Source organism: Sceloporus undulatus, chromosome 8, assembly GCF_019175285.1.
Source record: "Sceloporus undulatus isolate JIND9_A2432 ecotype Alabama chromosome 8, SceUnd_v1.1, whole genome shotgun sequence".
Taxonomy (NCBI): domain Eukaryota; kingdom Metazoa; phylum Chordata; class Lepidosauria; order Squamata; family Phrynosomatidae; genus Sceloporus; species Sceloporus undulatus.
Window position 1 is genome coordinate 4,020,583 of NC_056529.1, and position 21,348 is coordinate 4,041,930.

Sequence of the window (21,348 nt, forward strand, 5' to 3'; positions counted from 1 at the left end):
GCTATTTTATGCATTGGTATTTGACGTTTATGTGCTGAGCATGCCATTTTGCACTACGTTGTATATTTTGTAAAGTTTAACAAGGTATGCGCATTAAAGAGGTTTTCTTGTCCTCATTCAGTTCTTCTTTGACAAGCCCTGACTTTTTCCCCTTTTGATTTGCTTCTCTGCATAGAAATACTATTATTATTTGCTAAACTGTAACACTGGACTAGATGTGAAATTCCCTATAGTTGATGGAGCATGTCTTACAATGGGTGACTCCAGGAAGAAGGCTTTCCTGCAGTGGGGTTAGGGCAATATACACGAATGCACCTGCAGAACTGGATAAGAAAAGAAATGGGTTCCAACCCAAAAATGTGCAATGTAGTACATGGTACCTCTTAAGAGGGAAAATCTGAAAGTTAAAACACACACAGTGGTGCAAAAGACAACTAACAAGAAACCCATGACTGCAGTTGAACATACTATAGTCATATGCTATGAACTATGCTTTGCATATCTTGACTGAGCATCTACAAATTTAGTTCTGTGTCCTTCCACTGGCAGTTGTCAAGCCCTAGGACTAACTATTTAGTTTTGTTTAACGCCGTTTTCATTCATGCAGTTTTGGTCTGTTAATGTCAGTGCAATACCGTAACATATTACCCTCCCTATGCAACCATTTCTCTTCTGGGCCAGGTGAGGAAGATGAGGCTGGAGGGGTATCAATCATTCTTGCACCACGCTGAAATCTAAAAAGGTAAGAGGCTAGATGGGTAGCCGTTTGTCTCTGCTGATTCATATATGAAGATTCAACATGCTCCATAACAAAAAGCAAAGCAATAAGAATGATAGAAGCAGCTGAGAACAAAAACTTTTACTGCCATAAACAGTAGTTGAAACAAACAGAGAAAACACAATGACTAACTACAATCTGTGTGCACAATCCAACAAAACTGGAGCATGTTTAAAGAAGGCACTTTGTAAAACTTAAAATGCACATCGCTTTGGTCAGATTATACTAACATTTACCCATTTACACAAAAATGCAAGAGACTAAAGGGGAATTGGCTTTATAATTTCAATGGTAGTTATCTGGCTTGGTGATACTGAATCTTCATAGTTGCGAGATGTAGAAGGACTTTTGATGCTTACTGTTTGCAAAACAGGAAACTCTAAACCTCCCGTCAATACTGTCACTCTGCCACCAGTCACAGCGGTGTGAAAAAGATAGCTAACATGCTAGAAACCGAACTTCTGCACAAGCCAGGATGGGTAATAGGTGAGTTTTATCCTTATGCTATTAAAACCCCAAGCAAACAGTAGGAGCCATTATCAGGTCTTTGCAATGCATGTATAATTTTACCTCATGGAGGAGATGCAGAAAGTTCCTCTTCACTTTCCACAAGGTCTACCTGGTTGTCTTCTTCTTTGCATGGTGATAACTTCCATGATGGATCCAAAGGTTCTGGAGTAATCTCTTCAATTAAGGGCCTGAGAGGTTTTGCTGGGTGTATTTTGGTTTCAATGTCTGCTTTTTCTTGAGCTAGAAGGTCAGTTATGAAGGGCTGTAGGGCTTCTTTTGAACCAGCCTCATTTGAAAAGATGGAGGTTGGGATCTCTTCGGTCACAATGTTCCCAGAAATTAGTGTGTTTCCCTCAACAATGCAGTCTTTGCCTTCATTTGATTCGGAAATCACTTCAATCTTTGGAGGAGAAGTTTGCTGTAAATGTAAAACGAACAGCTTCAAAGTATTGAAGTATCCACACATGTACTCCACATAGAAAATAATGCTCCACACCTGTATTCTAAAGCAATCTGTATTATTACATTGTTATTTTATTTATATCCTGTCTTAGAAACTTTTGAAAAAATTAGTGATTAAAAGCCATGTAAAAATTGGTATATGCATTACAACAGTTAAATAATCTATAGCTAATGCCATTTAAGATTAATTAAATCAAGGTATTAAAAAATCTGTATGACAAATATGAAGGGCGAGTTAAAAATATGCAGGAACCCTTGCAATTTTCGCATGGTCCACATGCAAATATTGAGACGTCTCAAAGCTTATTATAATACAGTGGGCATGGTCTTCTCCATTTTCATCCTCACAACAAACCTGCGTTTGACCAAGAGATAGTAACTGGTCCAAGGTCACCCACTGAGCTTCATGATAAAGTAAAGATTATAGAAACAGGAGTAGGAAAATAATTTTATGAAAGCAATTTATGGAGGGAACAAAATCACCTTTCTAATGAAGCTCTCCTCCTCCAGCAAAGCTTCGCTTTTGGTATCCACATCTTCCAAATCAGGCAATTCCTAAAAAATTGAAGTCATCTTTGCTGTTTATTGAAGCAAGTGGATTTTTAAAAAATCGTTCCTTACTTTGGTTTTAGTTTGAATGCTACAAGATGTTGGCCAGTGGTAAAAACACCAGCCACATATGTCCCACTCCAAAACCCACAACACACCACAAACCAGCAGCTGAAGCATGTGGGATGCCTCCAACACCATTTAGCGAAGCTACAGTTCCATAACTACATAAGAGTAATTAAAAACACTTAAATGTTATGCCACAGAGTATTCCCTCATTAAGTACAACTGTAACTTTGTGAAGTTGAAAGCTTTCATGGCCAGCATCCATAGTTTTTTTTAAATCATAAGAACTGTAATTTTAACTTTATCCCTTGCAAAGTTACAGTCTCATGTCCAAAACCTTTACAACTGGAAAAAGGATTAATTGCAAACCACTCGTAATGGTAACTAGTTGCTTTCTAAAAGCCAATGTTGGGATTCTTCACCCTGACCACAACCAGTCTCAATCCCTCTTTGTTCAATACATACATCTAGGAAAAGCTTCTCTGGTGTATCCAGCTTAATTTCTTCAATGTGTGCTGGATCAGGGAGTTCGGTAAGCATTGGTCCTGGTGCAGCCATCTTGTCTACTGGCATTTCTAAAGAAGAAAAAAGCAAAAGGCTTAGCAGTTCCAGATTCACTCCCATGGAAAATAGGAGGCTAAACTAAATTATACTATAGGTCTTGATACATTTCTGACTAGTATGTATTACACACACACACACACACACACATATATATATTGGCAAATTCATGCAGAGGTAGCACCTTTTTGCCTCCTCAGTTCTCAAGACTGTGATCATTCAGAACAACCTCTTACAATAGAAGAGCTCTTTCAAATGCCAGAATGCATGCTGACTTGAGACTGTGCTTATTTGGCAAAGCCACAGCTGTGCATGAAGTACATAGAATGCATGGAGGCATCACCTGGGCATGCCTCTATATGGAAGGAAGTAGCTTCAAAGACACACAGCATGACAAATGTGCTGAGCAACTCTTTTAGTTGGAAGTGAATGAGGCAGCTCGTCTCCTAGAAGTCCTGCGAACATACAGCACTTATTAAATTCGTAGCCAAACGGTCTACTGAAAATAATGCTCAAGGGAGGTAACAAGATTCCAAAAGTTAACGAACTGACACATTGAAATTCATCAGAACAATACTACAGACGTGAATACTACATAACGCAACAGGAATAACGATAATTTATCCTCTCCATCAGTTTGCTTTGCAAATGTCCTTCAGGCGTGTTTCTACCCAGCAACACATCAGCACAACAGAGAGAAATTTCTGGAAGTCATTAGATACTCCAACAGCTCATACACTGAAATGCACTTGGTTCTTTGGCACTTACCCCCATGACTCCTCTCTGGTCTACCCAACTGGTCTTCTAAGTTTTCTGCTGCAGCCAAGCCTTCCTCATGGGCATCCATGCTTTCTCTCACAAATTTCTCAATCTTCTGCTTTGTTTCTGACTTCTCCAAAGTATCCAAAGACTCTGCTGTATTACTGGTGACAATGTTATTGCTTGGAGATGGGATTTCACCTAGAACACCCCACAACAAATAAAAACTAAATGAGCTTATTTGCAAGTAGTTCTAATTCATTCTTTCACACCGAGCAACATTATTTAAAAGCACACAGAATAGCCAGAGATCGGGTCGCCTGAGTAAAGTGAGGGAATCTCTTCAGGACGAACTCTCACTTTATCATATCTATCCAAGAGACAGAGCAAGCAAGAATCTGCCGTCCCCAAAGATGCAGCTGAGCCCTGGCTTTTGCTTTTCTTGTTTGGGGAAACCTGGGATGATCTTCCTCTTAATCTTTTATAATGGGTAGTATGGAAGAGTTGGGCTGCAATAGTACAAAATGCAATTAATGTAATTAAACTTTATTTTTATCTGCCAAAAGGAGGACAGCAAGGAGGAGGTTGGATTAACTTCCCTAGGAAGGGAGTTTTGGAGCTTGGGGCAGCCACAGAAAAGGCCTTATCTCTCATCTCCACCAATTGAACCTGCGGAAGTGTTGGGACTACAAAATAAAAGCAAAATTATTCTTTAAAAGACTGGTTTTTCAGAGCACTGAAGGTTATGTGACACTTCTGCCCTCAGTTTGCTGTGTATGGTTAGCACAAGACACTTGGATTTCTGGGGCAGCAAATATTATGGGACGTGGTCCATTAAGAAGTTCTCTGACAGAAGAAATGAATGGAAGGTGTGCAATAACTTCGCGACAGTTTCTGCATCTCTCTTCCAACGTATTACTCTTGATGCTGGATCAGATCTTCCACATGGGATTGGACTCATAAGCATCCAGCTGCATCAGATCAGAGGCCTATTATGCAGTGACAAGTGGCAAGTGAGACACCTCTGTGGCCAGTCAGATGCCTCTGGGCAGCCTAGAAACAGGATACCAAAGTAACAGAACCCTCCTACTCATTTCCCCCAATAACTGGTACCAGAAGCATATTGTCCCCCTTCAGCTGCAAGGGATGTCCATCCTCAAACTTTTACCTTGCCTTCTGGTTGCTTTCAAATTCTGGTCAAGTTGCTTGATGCTTAGCCCTTCTATGAAAATAAATTTTGTTCACTTTCAGTTGAAAAAGGGGAAAAAACACCTGCACAAACCTTCTTGTTGGCCATCTAGTGTTCTTTTTCTTTCCTCCATCTCCCGCTGCCTTTTCTTCTCCTTGGCCTTTTGCCGGATTGCAGTGAGAGCATCGATGCTCTCCAGGATCTTCTTCCTTTCTTTGGTCTCCCACATTTCTCTTTCTTTTTCTTCAGCCTCACGGCCGCCTGTAGCCCAAGCTTCTGCACAAGCTCTGGTTGCAAAAGGGAGGAGAGTCATCAGACCCTTGGAAGTGGGATCCATTCACTTCTATGGCATTTAACTCCACATATTCAACTAATTCAACACTTGCTGGTTTGAGAGTGTGCAGCATGGCTTTTATGATCTCCCTGGACCTGCCAGGAAAATGGCATTCACCTGAACAGGTCCTCCATGTACAGTGCTTTCATATGAGTCTAACAGCAAGTTGACTCTCCTGAAATTACTGCTTTAGTTCTTTCCAGACCATCCTGGTTTTCGTAGATCGTACATTACCTGTCCTTTGGAAAAACTGGCCTGTCATCCAGATATGTCAAGTGTTTCAATCGGATGGTAAGTGTTCGCCTATAATTAGCAATTTTCTTAATTACTTCATTTCCCATTAAGTTCAACACACGCTGCAAGAGAGACAAAACAAAAATTAAATGGAAGACTGAAGAAATTCCCGAACGATGCGTGAATCCAATCTAGAATTAAAAATATTTCAATAAGTAAAATGTGATAGCCATTTTATCTTTTCTTTTTTTGCTCATGGTTAGTTCAAAACCAGATTATAAAGTCTGGCTGCTTGATATACCTCCCCAAATCAAATGTGCTTGTATGTGCGTAGCCTCATCCGGGAGTGTTTCTTATGAGGCTAGCGTGCTATAGTTCTTCACCTCTTTCCTTCAAACCTCTAAGAGTTTAGCATGCTACATGACTATCCTCGAGAAAGTGGACTTTTTTAAATCTTTGTTCAATAATGTAGTAGTTAAACGTGATCATTTTAGTGCCTCAGAAATGATGGATCAGACAATAATTTCAGAGTGACATTCGACTCACCAAATCAGGCATGGTCTCCAGGACATCTAAAATATTTGGATCGTCCAGTCTATTGTGAGAGAGGTCAAGAATACTAATACTGGGGCATTCCTGTAAGTGCTGGATGTCTTCAACAGTCTCTAGCATATTATGAGCAATCTGAAGAGTATGCAGAACTTTCAAGGAAGCTGTTGAAGAACAACAATAACATGATAAGACAAAGCCATTTTAATTTTGCAACCTGTATAGATTTGTTCTGTTTTAAACACCGGTTTTAAGCACCAAGATTATCTCAGTGTCATGCTGAAAGATCAACCTTTTGACTTTGAGTGCTTGACCTGTATTTTAATACAGGGGCACATCTACATATGTCTGAGAATAATAACAGTAACAATACAATCCTACCCACCGCTACTCACTAGTGAGTTCAATGGAGCTTACGCCCAAGTAAGTAGGTACTGGATGGTGGCTACAATAATGCAGCATTTGGAGTTGGGGAGATTCTTCCAGATAATGCTGGATTGCAGCTCCTAGCATTACTCAGTATCAGGATGGGCCTTGCAATCCAGCATCCTGGTTTACAGGATGGAGCCTGTTTCGGACAGTAGAAATTCTTACAGAGGTTTTCGATGGTCTTGACGTAATTGTTGCTGAGGTTGAGAGAATCCAGCTTTTGCAAGTGTTCAAGATTCTCAATCTTATTAATCAAATTGAGCTGCAGATAAAGGGAACGCAAATCTGTCTGAGCGGTGAGGTTCTCAATCTTGGTCAGCCCATTGCATTCCAACCACAGGCACCTCAGCCCTGTATATTCTTCCAGGTTCTCCAGACGATCAAATCCTACAAGGAAAAGCGGGGAAGGAATAGTGAAATTTGACAGAAGGAATTGTCCATAGCTTATAATGCAGGTTCGTGTTGCAAAGGATGGGGGCAGAATCATTTTGAAAGGGAGGAATGTTGAGCAAGACTAATATGTTCCCTGAGAGAAGGCAAAAGTGATCAGAGAGGGTTGCCAGAGTGTGAACAAGAAAGTGTGTCTATACTTTTAAATCAGGTGTCTGCACTCTCCAAGGATTGGCAGGCTGTCTTCTAATCTGTCCAGATCCTTGTGGGCTGTGCTGTGCCACTGCAAGCACTGCTTCTGACAACCAAAGCGAGGTTTCATTGCTACTGGTTGAGATCCGGTGCCTGGCTGGGATAAAAACTGGGGAGTGCTGGAGGCTTGAGTAGGGGATAAGGAAGATCTGGGATGCTCTTAGAGACTGGACTGCAGCCTGCAAATAGCCATGTAAGTGAGTGGCCCTTGCATTAAATCAGGGGTAGGCAAAGTGTGACTTGTAGGACCTCATTTTTTGTGGTGCTTGAAGCCCAACTGGAAGTGATGGTGTGTCAATCCTTTTTACCATTTGGAGAGGAACTGTTGAGAGAAACAGACGTATTTGGGCTTGTTGTGTGGTGGGATGCAGCCTTGTGGGGGGAATATGGGGGGAAAGCTGGCTTCTGACCCCCTGCAGTTGCCCAATCCTGCTTTAAATGGAACAAGGGATGGATAAAGGCTGCGTTAGATCATTTTTTACCATTTTCCTTTTACTAAGCCACCAGTTCCATTTTGTCACCCACTTGCCAGCTGTAATGGGACTTTGATTTTGTCCCACGACATGAAGAAAATGAGAGAAAATGAATACCTTTTCAGTGGCAGAAAAGGCGTGCAACACAACAGTTACCTTTGTAATGAAGATACAGGGTGTCATTCAAGGATGGGGTCACGTATAACTTGTGCTGTTTGCAGAGATCTCTCAATAGCTTTTTGGTCATCCTAAAACATTAACAAGAAGGAAAAAAACCCTCAGTCCTAAAGAACCTACTCTTTAGCTTTACATCGTGGTATGGCCCCTAAGGCTATTTTTGCGACCCTCAAATCTCTTCCCCACCATGTTTTTCAGGGTAGAGGGGAAAGGTAAAATCAATTCATCCTTTAAATAGGTTGCAGGACCTTCCTTCATTGTTTAATATCAAAAAATATAGTACGGTAACTGCGTTAAAGTCACCAGTCAACATGGGTGAACTCATGGATATAGGGTTTTCTTAGGCTAGGAATATTCAGAGGTGGTTTGGTCAGTTCCTTCATCTGTAATAGACCCTGAGCCTGCTTAACCTTCAAGATCAGATGGGATCAGGAGCCTTTTGGGTATTTAGGCCATGTTAGGGCATTGTTTGCTGCTGTTGTGTGCCTTCATGTCGCTTCCAACATATAGTAACCCTAAGACGACGCTATCATTGGGTTTTCTTAGCAAGACTTGTTCAGAGGAGGTTTGCCATTGCCTTCCTCTGAGGCTGAGAGAGTGCAGCTTGCCCTAAGTCACCCAATGGGTTTCATATAACTTATAGCACATCATATTCACTATGAGGTTCCTTTCCAAGTACTAACAAGGCCTGACTCTTATTCCAAGATCAGATGGGATCTGGTGTACGCATTTTTAAAACCAGAAGTGGACATGCATCCCCTCCCAGTTCTGTTTTGGGTCAGTGTCTGAGGCCCCTGGAAAGCCTTTAGATGCAGGTATTTCCCCTTTTCTCTCTGAAGTTTCCAAACCTTGGTTGAAACTTAACTGGTTAACCACAACCAGGGCTGCTGTTGACAAATAACACTCTATCACGGTTAACTCTATCAAGAGAAGTAACAGGGGAATTCCTATGATGGGGAAGTACAGGGTTAGGGAAACAAAGAGTTCACCTTCAAGTTCTCAGTCATGTTTAAGAAACTAGCAGAATTAGCTTTACAATTATTTTGTTTGCTCTCTGAAATTAAGAAAAGCGGTAGAAAACAAATTACCTGACGCCGCCACGGGACGAGGCAGTCACTGGCTTTTGATCACCATTTGTTTTCGGCTGATTTTGTTGATATACGTCACTCACAGAGTCGCTTCTCTTCTGTGGCGCTTGAGTGTTATATGTGAAAATTAAACATTTGGATTCTTCAGGATCCAGGTCATTAAATTTAACGACAGAAACTAACATTCAGGCTGGAATTCAGTGCACAATTTAACTGTTATGTGACATTTAGTATACAGGTGCAGTAGAAGCATGCCATCCTGAGCAACTTGGAGGATAAGTGAGATAGCTAAGTGATAAAAACCAGTCTTTTACTGCCTTCCTCCTCCTTTTGTTATATCACGGTCCTGCTCTTTTACTTTCTGGAGCTGTCTGGTATATAGGACCTGAGCTCCTGGTTATACCATCATGCCAAAAATTTATGATGATGGGCCTAAATCCAGCCAACCGTCCCAAATACAGTGAATTCACTGAATGAAGTACCAAATGCTAAACCAACATTTACGTAAAGAACATTGCTTGAATAGGTTTATTCTAGCTTAAACTAGCAACTGGATGCTTCAGGGCCATGGTTTCTTTGACTGAGTCTATCCATCTGGTGTATGGTCTTCCTCTCTTTCTACTGCCCTCCATCTTTCCTAGCATTATTGTCTTTTTAAGTAAGTCCTGCTTTCTCATAATGTATCTGAAGTATGACAAGTTAAGTAGCTAGCCTTAATTGGAGATAGAAAGCTGGATTCAATGGGTCCTTGGTTTTATTCAGAAACACAGTACTTATGCTCTTACAAGCATGTGCTACCTTTATGCATAGGTGACTACTAGATCAAGACCAGCTTTAAACAGGGTGGCCACTGTATACAGCCATGAAGTTAACTATCCAAGCTAGATAGTTTCTCCATTTCTATCAGTCTCCCAATCCATCCTGTGTCAGTCCTAACTTGGGAACACCTTGGCAAGCATCTGGATTTTCAGAATAACAGAAATAATGTAATAACTTCTTGCCAACACACAAAAGCATCAGCACCTTGACTTGATGAGGAACTCATGGGAAATACGATGTGGCAAATTAGCCCACAACCCTAAAACTTACTCTTTGTCCACGTTAATTACCTGGTTCTCCTTTATTTGGTTCTTCATTCCCATCCATTTCTAACGTCGCTTGTTCATGTTTAATATCCGCTTGCTTCCCTTGCTCTCCTTCTGGCAGCTGAGACTGTAGTTCTGGAATTCAGAAAAATAAGAATTGGTTCAATAGATGTTCCAACAACAAGAAAAAGAGACAACCCCAATCTCTATAGCAGGACTCTGGGCATCATAGGTTTGTACCTTTCCAGGGACCATATCTGAGAACCTTCCAAGGTTCAGCAATCAAATGGTTAAACGGAATCAGGTCTCTCTCACTTCGTTCTGCGTGTTTCCATTATTTCAAACTATTAGCACTATTTTACACCAGTGAAATCACTAAGAAACCTTATTATTATTATTATTATTATTATTATACTTTATTTACTTTATAAACCTATACTTTATTTATATAGTGCTGTAGATTCACACGGCGCTGTACGTACAATCAATAAAATCGATGAAAATGAAACCTGCCAATAGTGCATATTCTACAGGATAATAGCAATATATATATATATATACACACACACACACACACACATAAACAATAAATAATAATACAATATAGAGTTAGATAAAATAAGCAGGCAACAAATTAAAAACATCAAATATCAGATGTCGAATCAAATATCAGATAGCAATCAAACATACGATTGACAGGTCCAGCAAAGAAGAATTAATTCTAGAGTATTTTGAGAGCATAAAATTGTCTGATTATATGAAAGAGAGATGAGGACATTCCACATTTCGGTTTTTAATCTTGTTCCGTTTGGGACGTAACCATGCTTTTCAGACTGAAAATGCCGAAAAGTGCATGAAATCTTCGACAGTGCTGCAAGAACGGATGTATGCGGAACGCAGTTGTGTTTCTCTATTAGTTTTATCTCATAAATGTTGTGTGATTGTGCAACTGTGTGAAAATATAGATCGCTATAGTGGTGTGAATGTGGTGCTATTGGCCCTGGTGTGATCATCTCCTCCAAACTATGTCTTGGCTGAGAAATGGATAGAGATGCATCTCTTTCAGAGGTGTTCTTTGGATGCCAGAAAATGCCAAGATGAATACACAACTGTTGTTGGAAACAACTACCTTCTTTTATTAAGCCGTCCTTGCTGCTGGGCACAAGATTGTCTTCTTCATGGTCCTCTGTCTCTTGGCCGTTCCCTTCCTTGGCATCATTCGCTCCTGATCCAGGTTCTTCGTTGACCGGATGCATTTTGAGGTTCTCCTAAGGAGGGAAAGAGAGAGACATTTGGAGTATGTCCCACATCTTCCTGACCCTGTATTTATTCAGCTCATTTGAATTGAATGACAAAGGTCTGATCTGCACTGGAGGAATGATGCAGTTTGAGACCGCTTTATCTGCCATGGCTCCATGCTGCTATGGAATTCTGGGACTTGGAGTCTCTTGTGGCGCCGGAGCTTCTCTCAGAGAGAAGAAGGCTACATGCCTCAACAAACGAAACACCATTTGCTCAGCGTTTAACATTAACCAATTTATTGTCTTTCGCCGGTTAAGATTAATACCAAAAATAGAATAAAATACATTCTATTTTTGGTATTATTATTATTATTACTAATTTTTATTAATTTTTTTTTGTTAATATTATTATTTAATTTATATTATTCTGATTTTTTTCTTAATGTCATTCTTATTAATATGATATTTTATTTTGTACTGTACAAAAAGTATTTTTATTCTTTTAACAGCTATTTGTTTATTTTTTTAACACTGTGCCATAACTTTAAAGGGGGGGCGGCTTAATGTTTAGAGGCAGTGGCAACAGTGCTCCTGAGCATGTGCAAAGTGCCCTCCTTCTTTCGCCTTAAAAACAAACAAATAGATAAACAAAAACATGCCTCCTGACCTGAGGGCACCAAAGCAAGATGGAGGCGGACTACAACTCCCATCAGCCTTAGCTTCAGAGGAGTGATGGGAGTTAGAGTCCCCAAAAATGTCTGAGGAAGAGGCTTTTTTTATTCCTTTTCTATTTAATACCCTCTTCTCTCCCTTTTCTTCTTCGGCGTCAATTAACTAATTAATTTTAATTAAGGCCAAAGGTTTGGATTAAGTCCTCTGCTCGGTCCGCCCGCTCTAACGGCCGCTTTCCGCCTCAACGGCATTCCCTTCGTTACCATAGCAACCACACGGCCCTGCGCATGCGCACTGAGTGGAGAAAAACAGCGCCGCGGAGCGTCACGTGGCTCCGCGTCTCCATGACAACCGCGCAGAAGGAGTAGGCCTCAGGCCCTTGAAGAGAGTTTTGGACTTCAGCTCCCAGAAGCCTCAGCCATGTTGGCCAATAGCCAGGGATTCTGGGAGATGTAGTCCAAAGTCCCTTAAAGAGCACAGTTTGGGAGCCACTGAATAATTAATATGATATAACATAATGTAATAAAATATAGTAATTCCCAAGCTGTGCCCTTGAAGAGCTTTTGGACTTCATCTCCCAGAAGCCTCAGCCATGTTGGCCAATAGCTAGGGATTCTGGGAACTGAAGTCCAAAAAAAATCTCTCAAACGGACACAGTTTTTTGGGGGGGGGACCAACTGTTATAGAAGCAGTGAAGTTTGACACCACTGTTTAAAGTGCTGTTGTAGCGTCATCCCTTGGACTCCTGGGATTTGTAGTTTTGCAAGGTTTTGTTTTGTTTTGAAGAAACAAACTGTGATCATTAAGGGATTTTTGACTTCAGCTCCCAGAATCCCTGGCTATTGGCCAACATGGCTGAGGCTTCTGGGAGTTGAAGTCCAAAATCTCTTAAAGGGCACCATTTGGGGACTATTATATTATACTGTATTATTAATTTCCCCATTGGTTTTGTTTTTTTCCTGGGGAACTGAACTCAGAAACACGCTAGGCAGAGGTATATCTTAGCTCTGTAGTCCACAGAAGAAGAGATGACGAAAGGGCTGTGTTTATAACTAAACCCCGTTAAGGAGCGGTATGTCAGAAAACCCGGATCTGAGACTCCAGGTCTGGATTTCTTCAGCTGCCAATGGGCTTTCCAGGCGATATTGAAAAATCCAGTTTCCAGGTTTTCGTTTTTTCCTCAGAAGCAGAAACCAGGCTTTGCAGAATGGAAGGGAATGGAGAGGCTTCTCCTTTGGACTCAAACAGTGACAAAGTGCTGCATTTTGGGAAGAGAGAGCAATGCCTGCAAGCCTTTAAAACCCCCCAGCATTGAAAACCTGCCTCTATAGAAGGAGAACACCAGGTAATTAAAGAAAAACAGCCATAAAATGGGAAACATTCCTAATTATTAGATAAAGTTGAGCATTGCTTTCTGTTTAAATGTGTGTTTCTGCGTCTGCACTGCAGAATTAACCCACTTTGGCACCGCTTTAAAGGACCCTGGTTCAGTGCTATGGGATTCTGGGAGCTGTAGTTTTGTGCCTTTCCTGGTGACACAATGAACCACAATATTGTATGAATTGCATGCATTTTATATTGCATTATTATTATTATTATTATTATTTACTTATTAATTATCACAATTCCAGTATTCCCTTGCAGTCAGCCAAGGCAGTTAAAGCAGAGCGTTCTCTGGGGCCATGAATGAACTACAATTCCCAGGATTCCACAGCCCTGACAGTTAAAGCGGCTTCAAAACTGGGTTATTTCTGAAGCGCGGCCAAGTGTTTGAGAAAACTACAAATCCCAGGATTCCATAGGATGCAGCCTCAAAGTGGGATATTTCACATGATGTAGGGCAGCTCCTCCAGTTGAAACAATGGGAGAAAACCTGGACTAAAAGGGGTTAAATGCATAGCTTTGGGTATAAAACGTACTAAAGATGGCATTGCAATCCCAGGTAGATTAGCGAAAGTTTGGAACAAAGCGTTTTGTTTAAATTAATAATCATTGTCGGAGATGTGGAAAATATCATCAATTACTCTGTGTGTGTCTATATATATATATATGCACTTATGTATAAGTCTAGAAATTCAGGTTAAGAAATTGACCCCCCAAAAACCTGATTTGACATATCCATGGGTCAATGTAAGGACTTTAAATCATATATATACACACACACACACACACACACACACACGAAACCATCCCCTGTTGAATGGCAAGAGTTTAATCTGCCTTGGAAGCATTGACCCCACTCTATTTTCGCATCCATCTAGCCTTTAATATGAGGACAGATAGTTATGTCTGCTGGGATTTTGTAAGCGCTTCGGCATTGTTTTCCTTTGCTTTGTCCTTTAGATCCTTTGCTAGATGCCCCTAAGTTTTACCCTCGACTTATCCACGGCTCATATCAATATCTATCATTTCGTTCCCAAAATCTGCCCTCGACTTATACATGAGGCTGACCTATAGTCTAGTATATGCAGTATGTTTTTTACTTCTTACTTTCCACTTTCTTAATCACAATTTCCCATTGATCCCTCCATGATTCTTTAGTGCTTCCCCCAGTATATTTAAGTCTCCTTTTCCTAAGGACATCAAATAACATGTATTCTTTTACATATTTAAACAAATAAGACTTATTCCAATGAGATTTCTTTCTCAATCCAAAAGCAATTGCTGCACGGGCGGCTGGCTTTTCAAACATGTTTTGTCACGTATCTCTGATTAGTATCCAGTTCTAATTCCCTTAAATTAAGAGTTAAACAATTTCCTTTGCTTAATCGTATCTCTATCCCTATTACTATATTTACCTGTTCCTTAACCCCTGCCGAAAACTCTTGAACCAATGGGCATCCCCACCACATATGTATATATAAATCCCCCTTAGCGCCACATCCATGCCAACATTTTGACTGGAATTCATCATTTATCAATGCTCATTGATGTGGCGCCGTGCGCCATTTTCCAACCATTGTCACGTATTGTTCTTTTACACTTGCAGTTTCTTGTAGCCAAGTTTTACTCTTCTCCGTATCGATCAGGAAATCTTTCCCCCCAGTTTGTTGTCAAAGTATTGCAGGACATCAAGACTCCTTTCATTGAGTAAGGCTGAGCCACAATGGTTGGACTTGCGCATACCCTTAATAATGCTCTGTTGCATAAGTTATCATTCCAGCGCTATTGTTGTCAGCTGGTCTATGATGCTGGTGGGACAGTAAACACATGACGCATGGAAGATGGAACGCCTTGGGAAAAGGGTACGATTAGGAAGGATCCACGCTGCAACACCTTATTGCCATTGGCAATCGTCCTTTCTTTATTATTCAGCGATTATGGTTTTATTATTCTCTGAACGCTATTAGCATTCTTGAGCACCAATTAATAGTGCATATGGGATGAGCTTCCCTTAAAATGCTGAAAGGAGTCCCAAATGCTTGCGTTCCCCTAAAATGCCCTTCACACCTCTCTCTATAGGACCGTTCGGAGTAAAAAATGAATACATTTTGGGGCCGCTTGTTTAAGCATTGAGCCACGGCGGTTAAAGTGGTGTCAACCTGGGTTGTTTCTGCAGTGTGGATGCAGCCCTTGTGCCAGGGGAGGAATCCAGAAGTAAAGCATACCAGGGATGGGCATCCAGCCTCTGGTTGGAAAACTCAATTGAAGGAGAGCTGGTCATATTCTGAGCCAGTTGAATGGCATTTGCCAGCAGGAAGTTCTTCCTGAAGTTGAATAAGAATCTCCTTTCTTTGTCATTTGAATCCATTAGTTCAGTCTCTTCTTCCGGAGCAGCAGGGTATTAAAGGGGACTCTCCCTGCCAAGTTGCAATGCTTGTAAGGATGTTGGGTTCTTCTCTATTGCTGCTACTGCTTGTGCTTTCTCTTCCAGATATCCAGCTTGCCATGGCTGCGGTGGACAGTTTCCCCCTTTTGCTCAGGGAGGTTGGACGGTCCTGCAGCAGTTTCATAGAGACCCTGGCTCTGATCGGAGCTTTCTACACGGCCAAGACCTGCTTCACTATCTTGGGTGACGCTTACACCTTAATCCGGGTGCATCTCATTCCCAGGCTGCTCAAGAGGCCCGATTTCGTCAAGCTGTATGGCAAGTGGGCCGTTGTCACAGGTGAGAGACCCCAAACCTTTGCATTCATTTACCTTGTATGCTCCGCCAAACCCCAAGGAACCTGGTGTTTTGATAGGTTCAAAGTGTGGCATAGTGGCTTCAGTGTTTGACTACGACTCTGGAGATCAAGGTTCGAATCCCAGTTTGGTTATGAAGCCCACTGGGTGACGCTGGGCAAGTCATACTCTCAGCCTCAGAGGAAGGCAAGGGCAAACCTCCTGTGAACACGTCTTGCCAAGAAAACCCTATGGTAGGTTTGCCTTAGGGTTGCCAAGAGTCGGAAACGACTTGAAGGCACACAACAACAACAACAAATAATGTTACCCTTTAAGCAAGCACCTCTATTCAGATCTTGCATTTCCCATAGGAAACAGGATATTTTATTTCCTTCAGTCGGAGCAACGTCTGAACAATTCTTGCCAAGAAAACCCTATGATTGGGTCGCCAAAAGTCAGGAACAATTTAAAGGCACATAACAACATCGACAACAACAAAGATTTTAGGTTGATGGGATCAATTTTGTGTTTTGAAACAGAACTCAGTCAACGGAAAGTCTTCTGCCCAGCCATGGAAGATACCTATTTTATGTATTTTCAGTTTTATTTAGAATTCTTAATACTAGAAGTCTGAATCGCCTACTATAGATCTACCAGAAAATCCTACTCTTCCCTGCTCTAGCTGTTGGACAGATTTCTTAAAGAAATATATTTTAGGACTGAAGTGCTTTGAGTTTCATTGCTGTCTTGGTTTACTGCAGGTTGCACTTCAGGAGTCGGGAAAGCCTATGCCAAAGAACTGGCAAGTCGTGGGGTGAACATCGTCTTAATAAGCAGGAACAAGGAGAAGCTGGAAGCCGTTGCCAGAGAGCTAGTGGATTCCTACAAGATTGAAACTGCAGTGATTGTGGCAGACTTCAGCAAAGGCCGCGAGATCTACCCAGCCATTGAGAAAGCCCTTTTGGGCAAAGACATTGGCATCCTGGTGAATAACGCCGGCGTGTTCTATAGTCGCCTGGACTGTTTCACCAGTTTAACGGAGGCGAAGATGTGGGAATTAATCGATGTGGATATTGGGGCAGCTACCATGATGATCCATATGGTGTTGCCAGGGATGGTACAGCGAAAGAAAGGGGCTATTGTGAATGTTTCTTCCTTGTCTTGCACCCATCCTTCCCCACAGATTGCAGTATACTCTGCCTCCAAGGTAAACATAACATTACAAATGCGAGTCGAGTCTCCCTTATCCGAAATGCTTGAGACCAGAATTGGTTTGGATCTTTTCAGACTTTGGAATGTTTGCATACACATAAAGGAGATGGGACCAAAGTCTGAATATGACATTCATTTATGTTTCATAGACACTGATGTGGGCGGTTTTGGAGTCTTTTGGATTTTGAAAGTCTGGATAAGGGCGACCGCACCTGTTTTTTATACCCTGTTGTTAATTCTTCCTAAAAAGCAGATACAGTAGGTCTTTGTGTGCAAATGCATGGTCTGTTTCTCTGGCTAAGGAGTTCCTAAATTAGTAGTTGCAGAGGATTTAGTAGATGAATGGGGAGGCTGTGTCTCCTTGAAGCTATGCAATTATAAATGACAAGCCGATCCTCTTTGGCACAACATTGCATTGGCTCCTTTCTATGGAATCCTAGGACATGTAGTTTCTTGAGGTACTTAGAAGTTGCTGCAAGAAAACTTGGGTGCCTCTCCAAACCTCAGATCTGTAGGATGCAGCCATGGCAGTTAAAGCGGCACCAAAGTGCTATAACTACACAGACTGAAAGAAACCTGAAAGTGTGAAATGGTTCATTATTTCTAGGGACATTCTATCCAGAGAAGTCAGTGATAATGACAAGCACACAGAAAGTTATTTGGACAGGATCGGGGGAATGAATGTTCCTTGCATAAGATTTTGTTCTCTAGCTGCATTGACTGTCCTAGTTGACATGTGTGATCTAACCTGCTAAGATCTGTTTTTCCTCTAGTGTTGAAACCAGGGTATCTGAACTGTCGCATCTCTTTCACCTTGACAGGATTATCTGGACCATTTAAGCCGAGCACTTTATTACGAATATGCTTCCAAAGGCATCTTTGTTCAGAGCTTAATCCCTGCCTTCCTCAGCACCAAAATGACAGCCTTTATCAACCTGTTCCCGAAAGAAGGCTTTATTTCACCTTCCGCTGAAGTGTATGCGCGCCATGCGATTACCACCCTTGGGATATCCAAAAGGACCACTGGATATTGGCCACATACGATTTTGGTAATGCGATTGATTCCATGAGCTTTGATATAACAAAGACTAACCTAGAATCTTGCGTATACACATCAAACATCAGCTAATGCCCTCCAATATCTGTCAGTACAGGTATTTAATTGCTGTATTTGCTAGTGGTAGCATGTTCAGAACTGTATCTTTTATCCTTGCAGCTATGAATGTGGCTCAACTGGAGGCCAAAGAATTAGGTCTTTCCCCATAGTTTTCTGCTTGCAGTGCCTCCATCAGCATATCATTTGCTTGTATTGCATGCAGTTGCCTTAGGCAGGAGAGCTGTAAACATCTTCTGGCTGGTGCCAAGTGATGCTGTACTAGCATAATGTTGGGTGTTTACATTTATATAGAGATTTATATAGAGATTAAGAAAAGGAGCCCTGCTTCTAATCCATCAGCCTTGGTCCGGGCCTCAGAGGGAGAGAAGAACTGCTGGACCTGATCCCCTTCCCTTCTTCTTTTGTGTTGTGTCTTTTAGATTGTAAGCCTGAGGGCAGGGAACCGTCTATTTAAAAGTAATAATAATAAGTATAAGCCGCTCTGAGAGCCTATAGGGCTGAAGGGCGGGATATAAATACCGTAAATAAATAAATACATAAATAAATAAATATAGGTATACTGCTGAAGCTGAAACACATCTCCAGTGCTGTACTCACCCCATTTAATAGAGAATGCTTGCATGCTTGCACCATCTGCTGCATTTTTATGTGCCCTATTTATATGTCTAAGCATGCAGACCTCAATGCCTGCCTTTCCTTCCTTCGTACAATTGTTCTGACTATTGGATCTGTTTCTTTTCTTAACCCTTTTTCTGAAGAGAGCCCACTCTTCTCCATTTGTGGAACGGTGCTGCGTTTTTCAAAGGAATGGTGTGGTTGGGGGGAGAAAAGGAAGAAAGGGAAAGAGATTGGGAGTACTTGCTGTCTTGAGACAAATCTTTAGATCTGTGGGTTTCGTTGAATACGGTGGGCATTTTCAGTATCGTTGATGGCCAGAAAAAGAATATATGTTGATTTCCTCACTGGCATCTGCAGCTTTGAAAGGTGACTTTAAAATATTTGAATTAAAACAGATAGCCGGCTTGTATGAATGAATACATAGCTAAAGGAATCTAATTTTTGTTTCCTATCTTGCCTTGCAGTTTATGCTTGGAAACTATGTACCAGACTGGCTCTGGGCTTGGGGAATGAACATAGTTGCTGCTTATCATCATGAAAGGAAGACGCTTTGATGGGCGGAAAAGCATTACGACTATCGTCTAGAGAGTCCATACCACCTAGCAACTTAAGTTTGTTGATTCCCACAACATCACATGTTTTTGGATGCATTTTCTTCTCGTCTCTCGCAACTTCCCCCCTATTTCCAAAGACTTAAAGAGCTTTCTTTCTTTTGTTTTGCTTGTACCTTGATGTAGTTGTGCGTCAAGGAGAAATATAGAAGGAGAAACCTGTTTTGTTAGCTGCCTAGCTTTGCATAAAGGTCAGATTTTGACAAAGTACTAAGCCATGCTGCAGCATTATGAAAGCTTAACAGGGTTTCATAAGCAACCAACCTTCACTAGTGTGAGAAGAAGAAAAGATGTGGCTATATCTTATATCAAAACTCTGTTTAAATAGAATACTCTAGGCCTTAGTGTCTCCTTTATTTTCTGTGAAAGACCTGAAACTGCTTTCAGACTTGGAAACAAATACTTTTTGGTACACTGATCCTGGCAACATCCTTCAGTAGTTTGTTTTGAATAGTCTATTCCCTGTGCCCCTGTCTATATATTTTTAGGCCTTAGAGGGGATACTTGGAAGATTAAATCTAAGAGCTATTTACTTTCTCCATCAAGACAACACACTGGTCTTTCTGCCTCAAAACAATAAATGTATTATAAGCAATGTATCTACTGATCAGAGCAATACTCTGTAAACTCAGGGTTTGTGTGAGCCTCTTTATTTTGAACTATATTGAATTTCCTATATATATTTCACCGTCTATACCTCACTGTAATTGTAAAGACATGTTTATTGGAAGTAGCGCTGGTAATTGATTTGCTCTGTAGTGATATATAAACTCTGTTTTACATGATCAAATAGTACTGCAGAACGCAAAGGGGTCTTGTAGCACCTTTGAGACTCAACTGAGCGAGGCATTGCAGCGTAAGCTTTTGTCGACTTGGTCTACATCCTCAGAGAGGCCAAGTCTACAGAAGGTTACGTTACAACGTCTTTCGTTCAGTTAGTCTCAAAGGTGTTACAAGATCCCTTTGCATACCGATATTCCAGACTAACACAGATGTGTGTCTGAATTCGACCCAAACAGTGCTGCAGAGTTTGTTTTGGACTTTGGAAGGATGTAGTTAATGACGTAAAAGCATATATTTATTAAGTGACGTAAAAGGACTATTAAAAGACGCTTGACTAATGCATAGTGAATGCTACATCTTATTATTATTATTAACATTTATTTATATAGCGCTGTAAATTTAGCTTGGAATATTCAGTCCTTTACTATAACTGCCATATCAGCTACAGTACTATGCAATTCATATTCTGACTGTAGAAATGGGAAGTCAAGACGTATTGCTTTGAGACTCCAATCTGTTGTTAATCACTGTAGCATCTATATCTGTCTTTGTCTGCATCTGCACTGCAGACAACAATACAGTTTGACACCACTTTAAGTGTCATGTCTCAATTCTGTGGAATCCTGGGAATTGTAGTTTGTTGTGGCAGCAGAGCTCTCTGTCAGAGAAGGCTAAATGGCTCACAGAACTACAGTCCTCAGAATTCAGTAACATTGAGCCATGGCTAAAGTGGTGCCAGCCTGGATTATTTCCACAGTGCGGATGCAGCCTTGAACAGAAGTCCCTTTTCTCTTGCCAGCCGCAAGTTGGACTTTGCTCCGGAAAGCGATAAAGAAAGGCTGGCGGTAACGAGTTCCAGAACAGCCTCCTTTTATCCAGATGCGGGTTTTTAAACAGCTTTCCCTGGGCAGCCATATCTTTGCAGCCTTCCTTCCTACTTAGCATTGAAGTGCCTGGCTTCTCAGCCGAATTCTTTATTAACTGTATTTCCATTCTGGGTTTTTATAGACCATTGCTGGTTGTTTTGAAACATAACAACGAGCCAGGATTTCTTAACAGTGCTTCCTTAACGATTTCTGTGAATCCGGTGCCCTTTGGAGACGTT

The 21,348-nt window shown here is 41.2% G+C and overlaps 2 protein-coding genes across 6 annotated transcripts; one reads left to right on the forward strand and one right to left on the reverse strand.

Annotated features, from left to right (window-relative positions):
• Window positions 1-844: 844 nt before the first annotated feature.
• DNAAF1 (dynein axonemal assembly factor 1) lies at window positions 845-12,089 on the reverse strand. 4 transcript variants are annotated; one of them, XM_042480611.1, is made up of 13 exons: window positions 12,062-12,089; window positions 11,015-11,153; window positions 9,910-10,020; window positions 8,801-8,906; window positions 7,692-7,783; window positions 6,586-6,807; window positions 5,989-6,155; window positions 5,443-5,564; window positions 4,968-5,161; window positions 3,695-3,886; window positions 2,831-2,940; window positions 2,234-2,305; window positions 845-1,706 (listed from the first exon to the last, which is right to left on the reverse strand). In XM_042480611.1, exons 1-13 carry the CDS (start codon window positions 12,062-12,064, stop codon window positions 1,350-1,352), a joined length of 1,887 nt encoding a protein of 628 aa, XP_042336545.1. In that variant the 5' UTR covers window positions 12,065-12,089; the 3' UTR covers window positions 845-1,349. The 4 variants fall into 4 exon arrangements, with proteins under 4 accessions (XP_042336545.1, XP_042336547.1, XP_042336544.1 ...); XM_042480613.1 differs by lacking the exon at window positions 12,062-12,089 and adding an exon at window positions 11,925-12,060; XM_042480610.1 differs by lacking the exon at window positions 12,062-12,089 and adding an exon at window positions 11,786-12,055.
• An 880-nt stretch (window positions 12,090-12,969) lies between these two features.
• On the forward strand, window positions 12,970-20,583 carry HSDL1 (hydroxysteroid dehydrogenase like 1). 2 transcript variants are annotated; one of them, XR_006100610.1, is made up of 6 exons: window positions 12,970-13,143; window positions 15,673-15,906; window positions 16,664-17,109; window positions 17,936-18,163; window positions 19,314-20,234; window positions 20,408-20,583. XR_006100610.1 is itself a non-coding variant. In XM_042438775.1 (5 exons), the coding sequence occupies exons 2-5, from the start codon at window positions 15,687-15,689 to the stop codon at window positions 19,401-19,403; spliced, it is 984 nt and encodes a 327-aa protein (XP_042294709.1). In that variant the 5' UTR covers window positions 12,970-13,143; window positions 15,673-15,686; the 3' UTR covers window positions 19,404-20,583. The 2 variants fall into 2 exon arrangements, 1 of the variants encoding a protein (XP_042294709.1); XM_042438775.1 differs by having other exon boundaries at window positions 19,314-20,583.
• Window positions 20,584-21,348: the final 765 nt, after the last annotated feature.

Bases quoted from the DNA above. Each gene is read 5' to 3' on its own strand.
- DNAAF1 (XM_042480610.1), bottom strand. From the start codon at position 11,836: ATGGGAGTTGTAGTCCGCCTCCATCTTGCTTTGGTGCCCTCAGGTCAG. The intron at 11,154-11,785 runs GCATGTTTTTGT...TTCCCTCCTTAG, and splicing joins TGGTGCCCTCAGGTCAGGAG to GAGAACCTCAAAATGCATCC. The intron at 8,907-9,909 runs GTAATTAACGTG...ATAACACTCAAG, and splicing joins ACCAAATAAAGGAGAACCAG to CGCCACAGAAGAGAAGCGAC.
- HSDL1 (XM_042438775.1), top strand. From the start codon at position 15,687: ATGGCTGCGGTGGACAGTTTCCCCCTTTTGCTCAGGGAGGTTGGACGG. The intron at 15,907-16,663 runs GTGAGAGACCCC...GGTTTACTGCAG, and splicing joins CAAGTGGGCCGTTGTCACAG to GTTGCACTTCAGGAGTCGGG. The intron at 17,110-17,935 runs GTAAACATAACA...TCACCTTGACAG, and splicing joins CAGTATACTCTGCCTCCAAG to GATTATCTGGACCATTTAAG.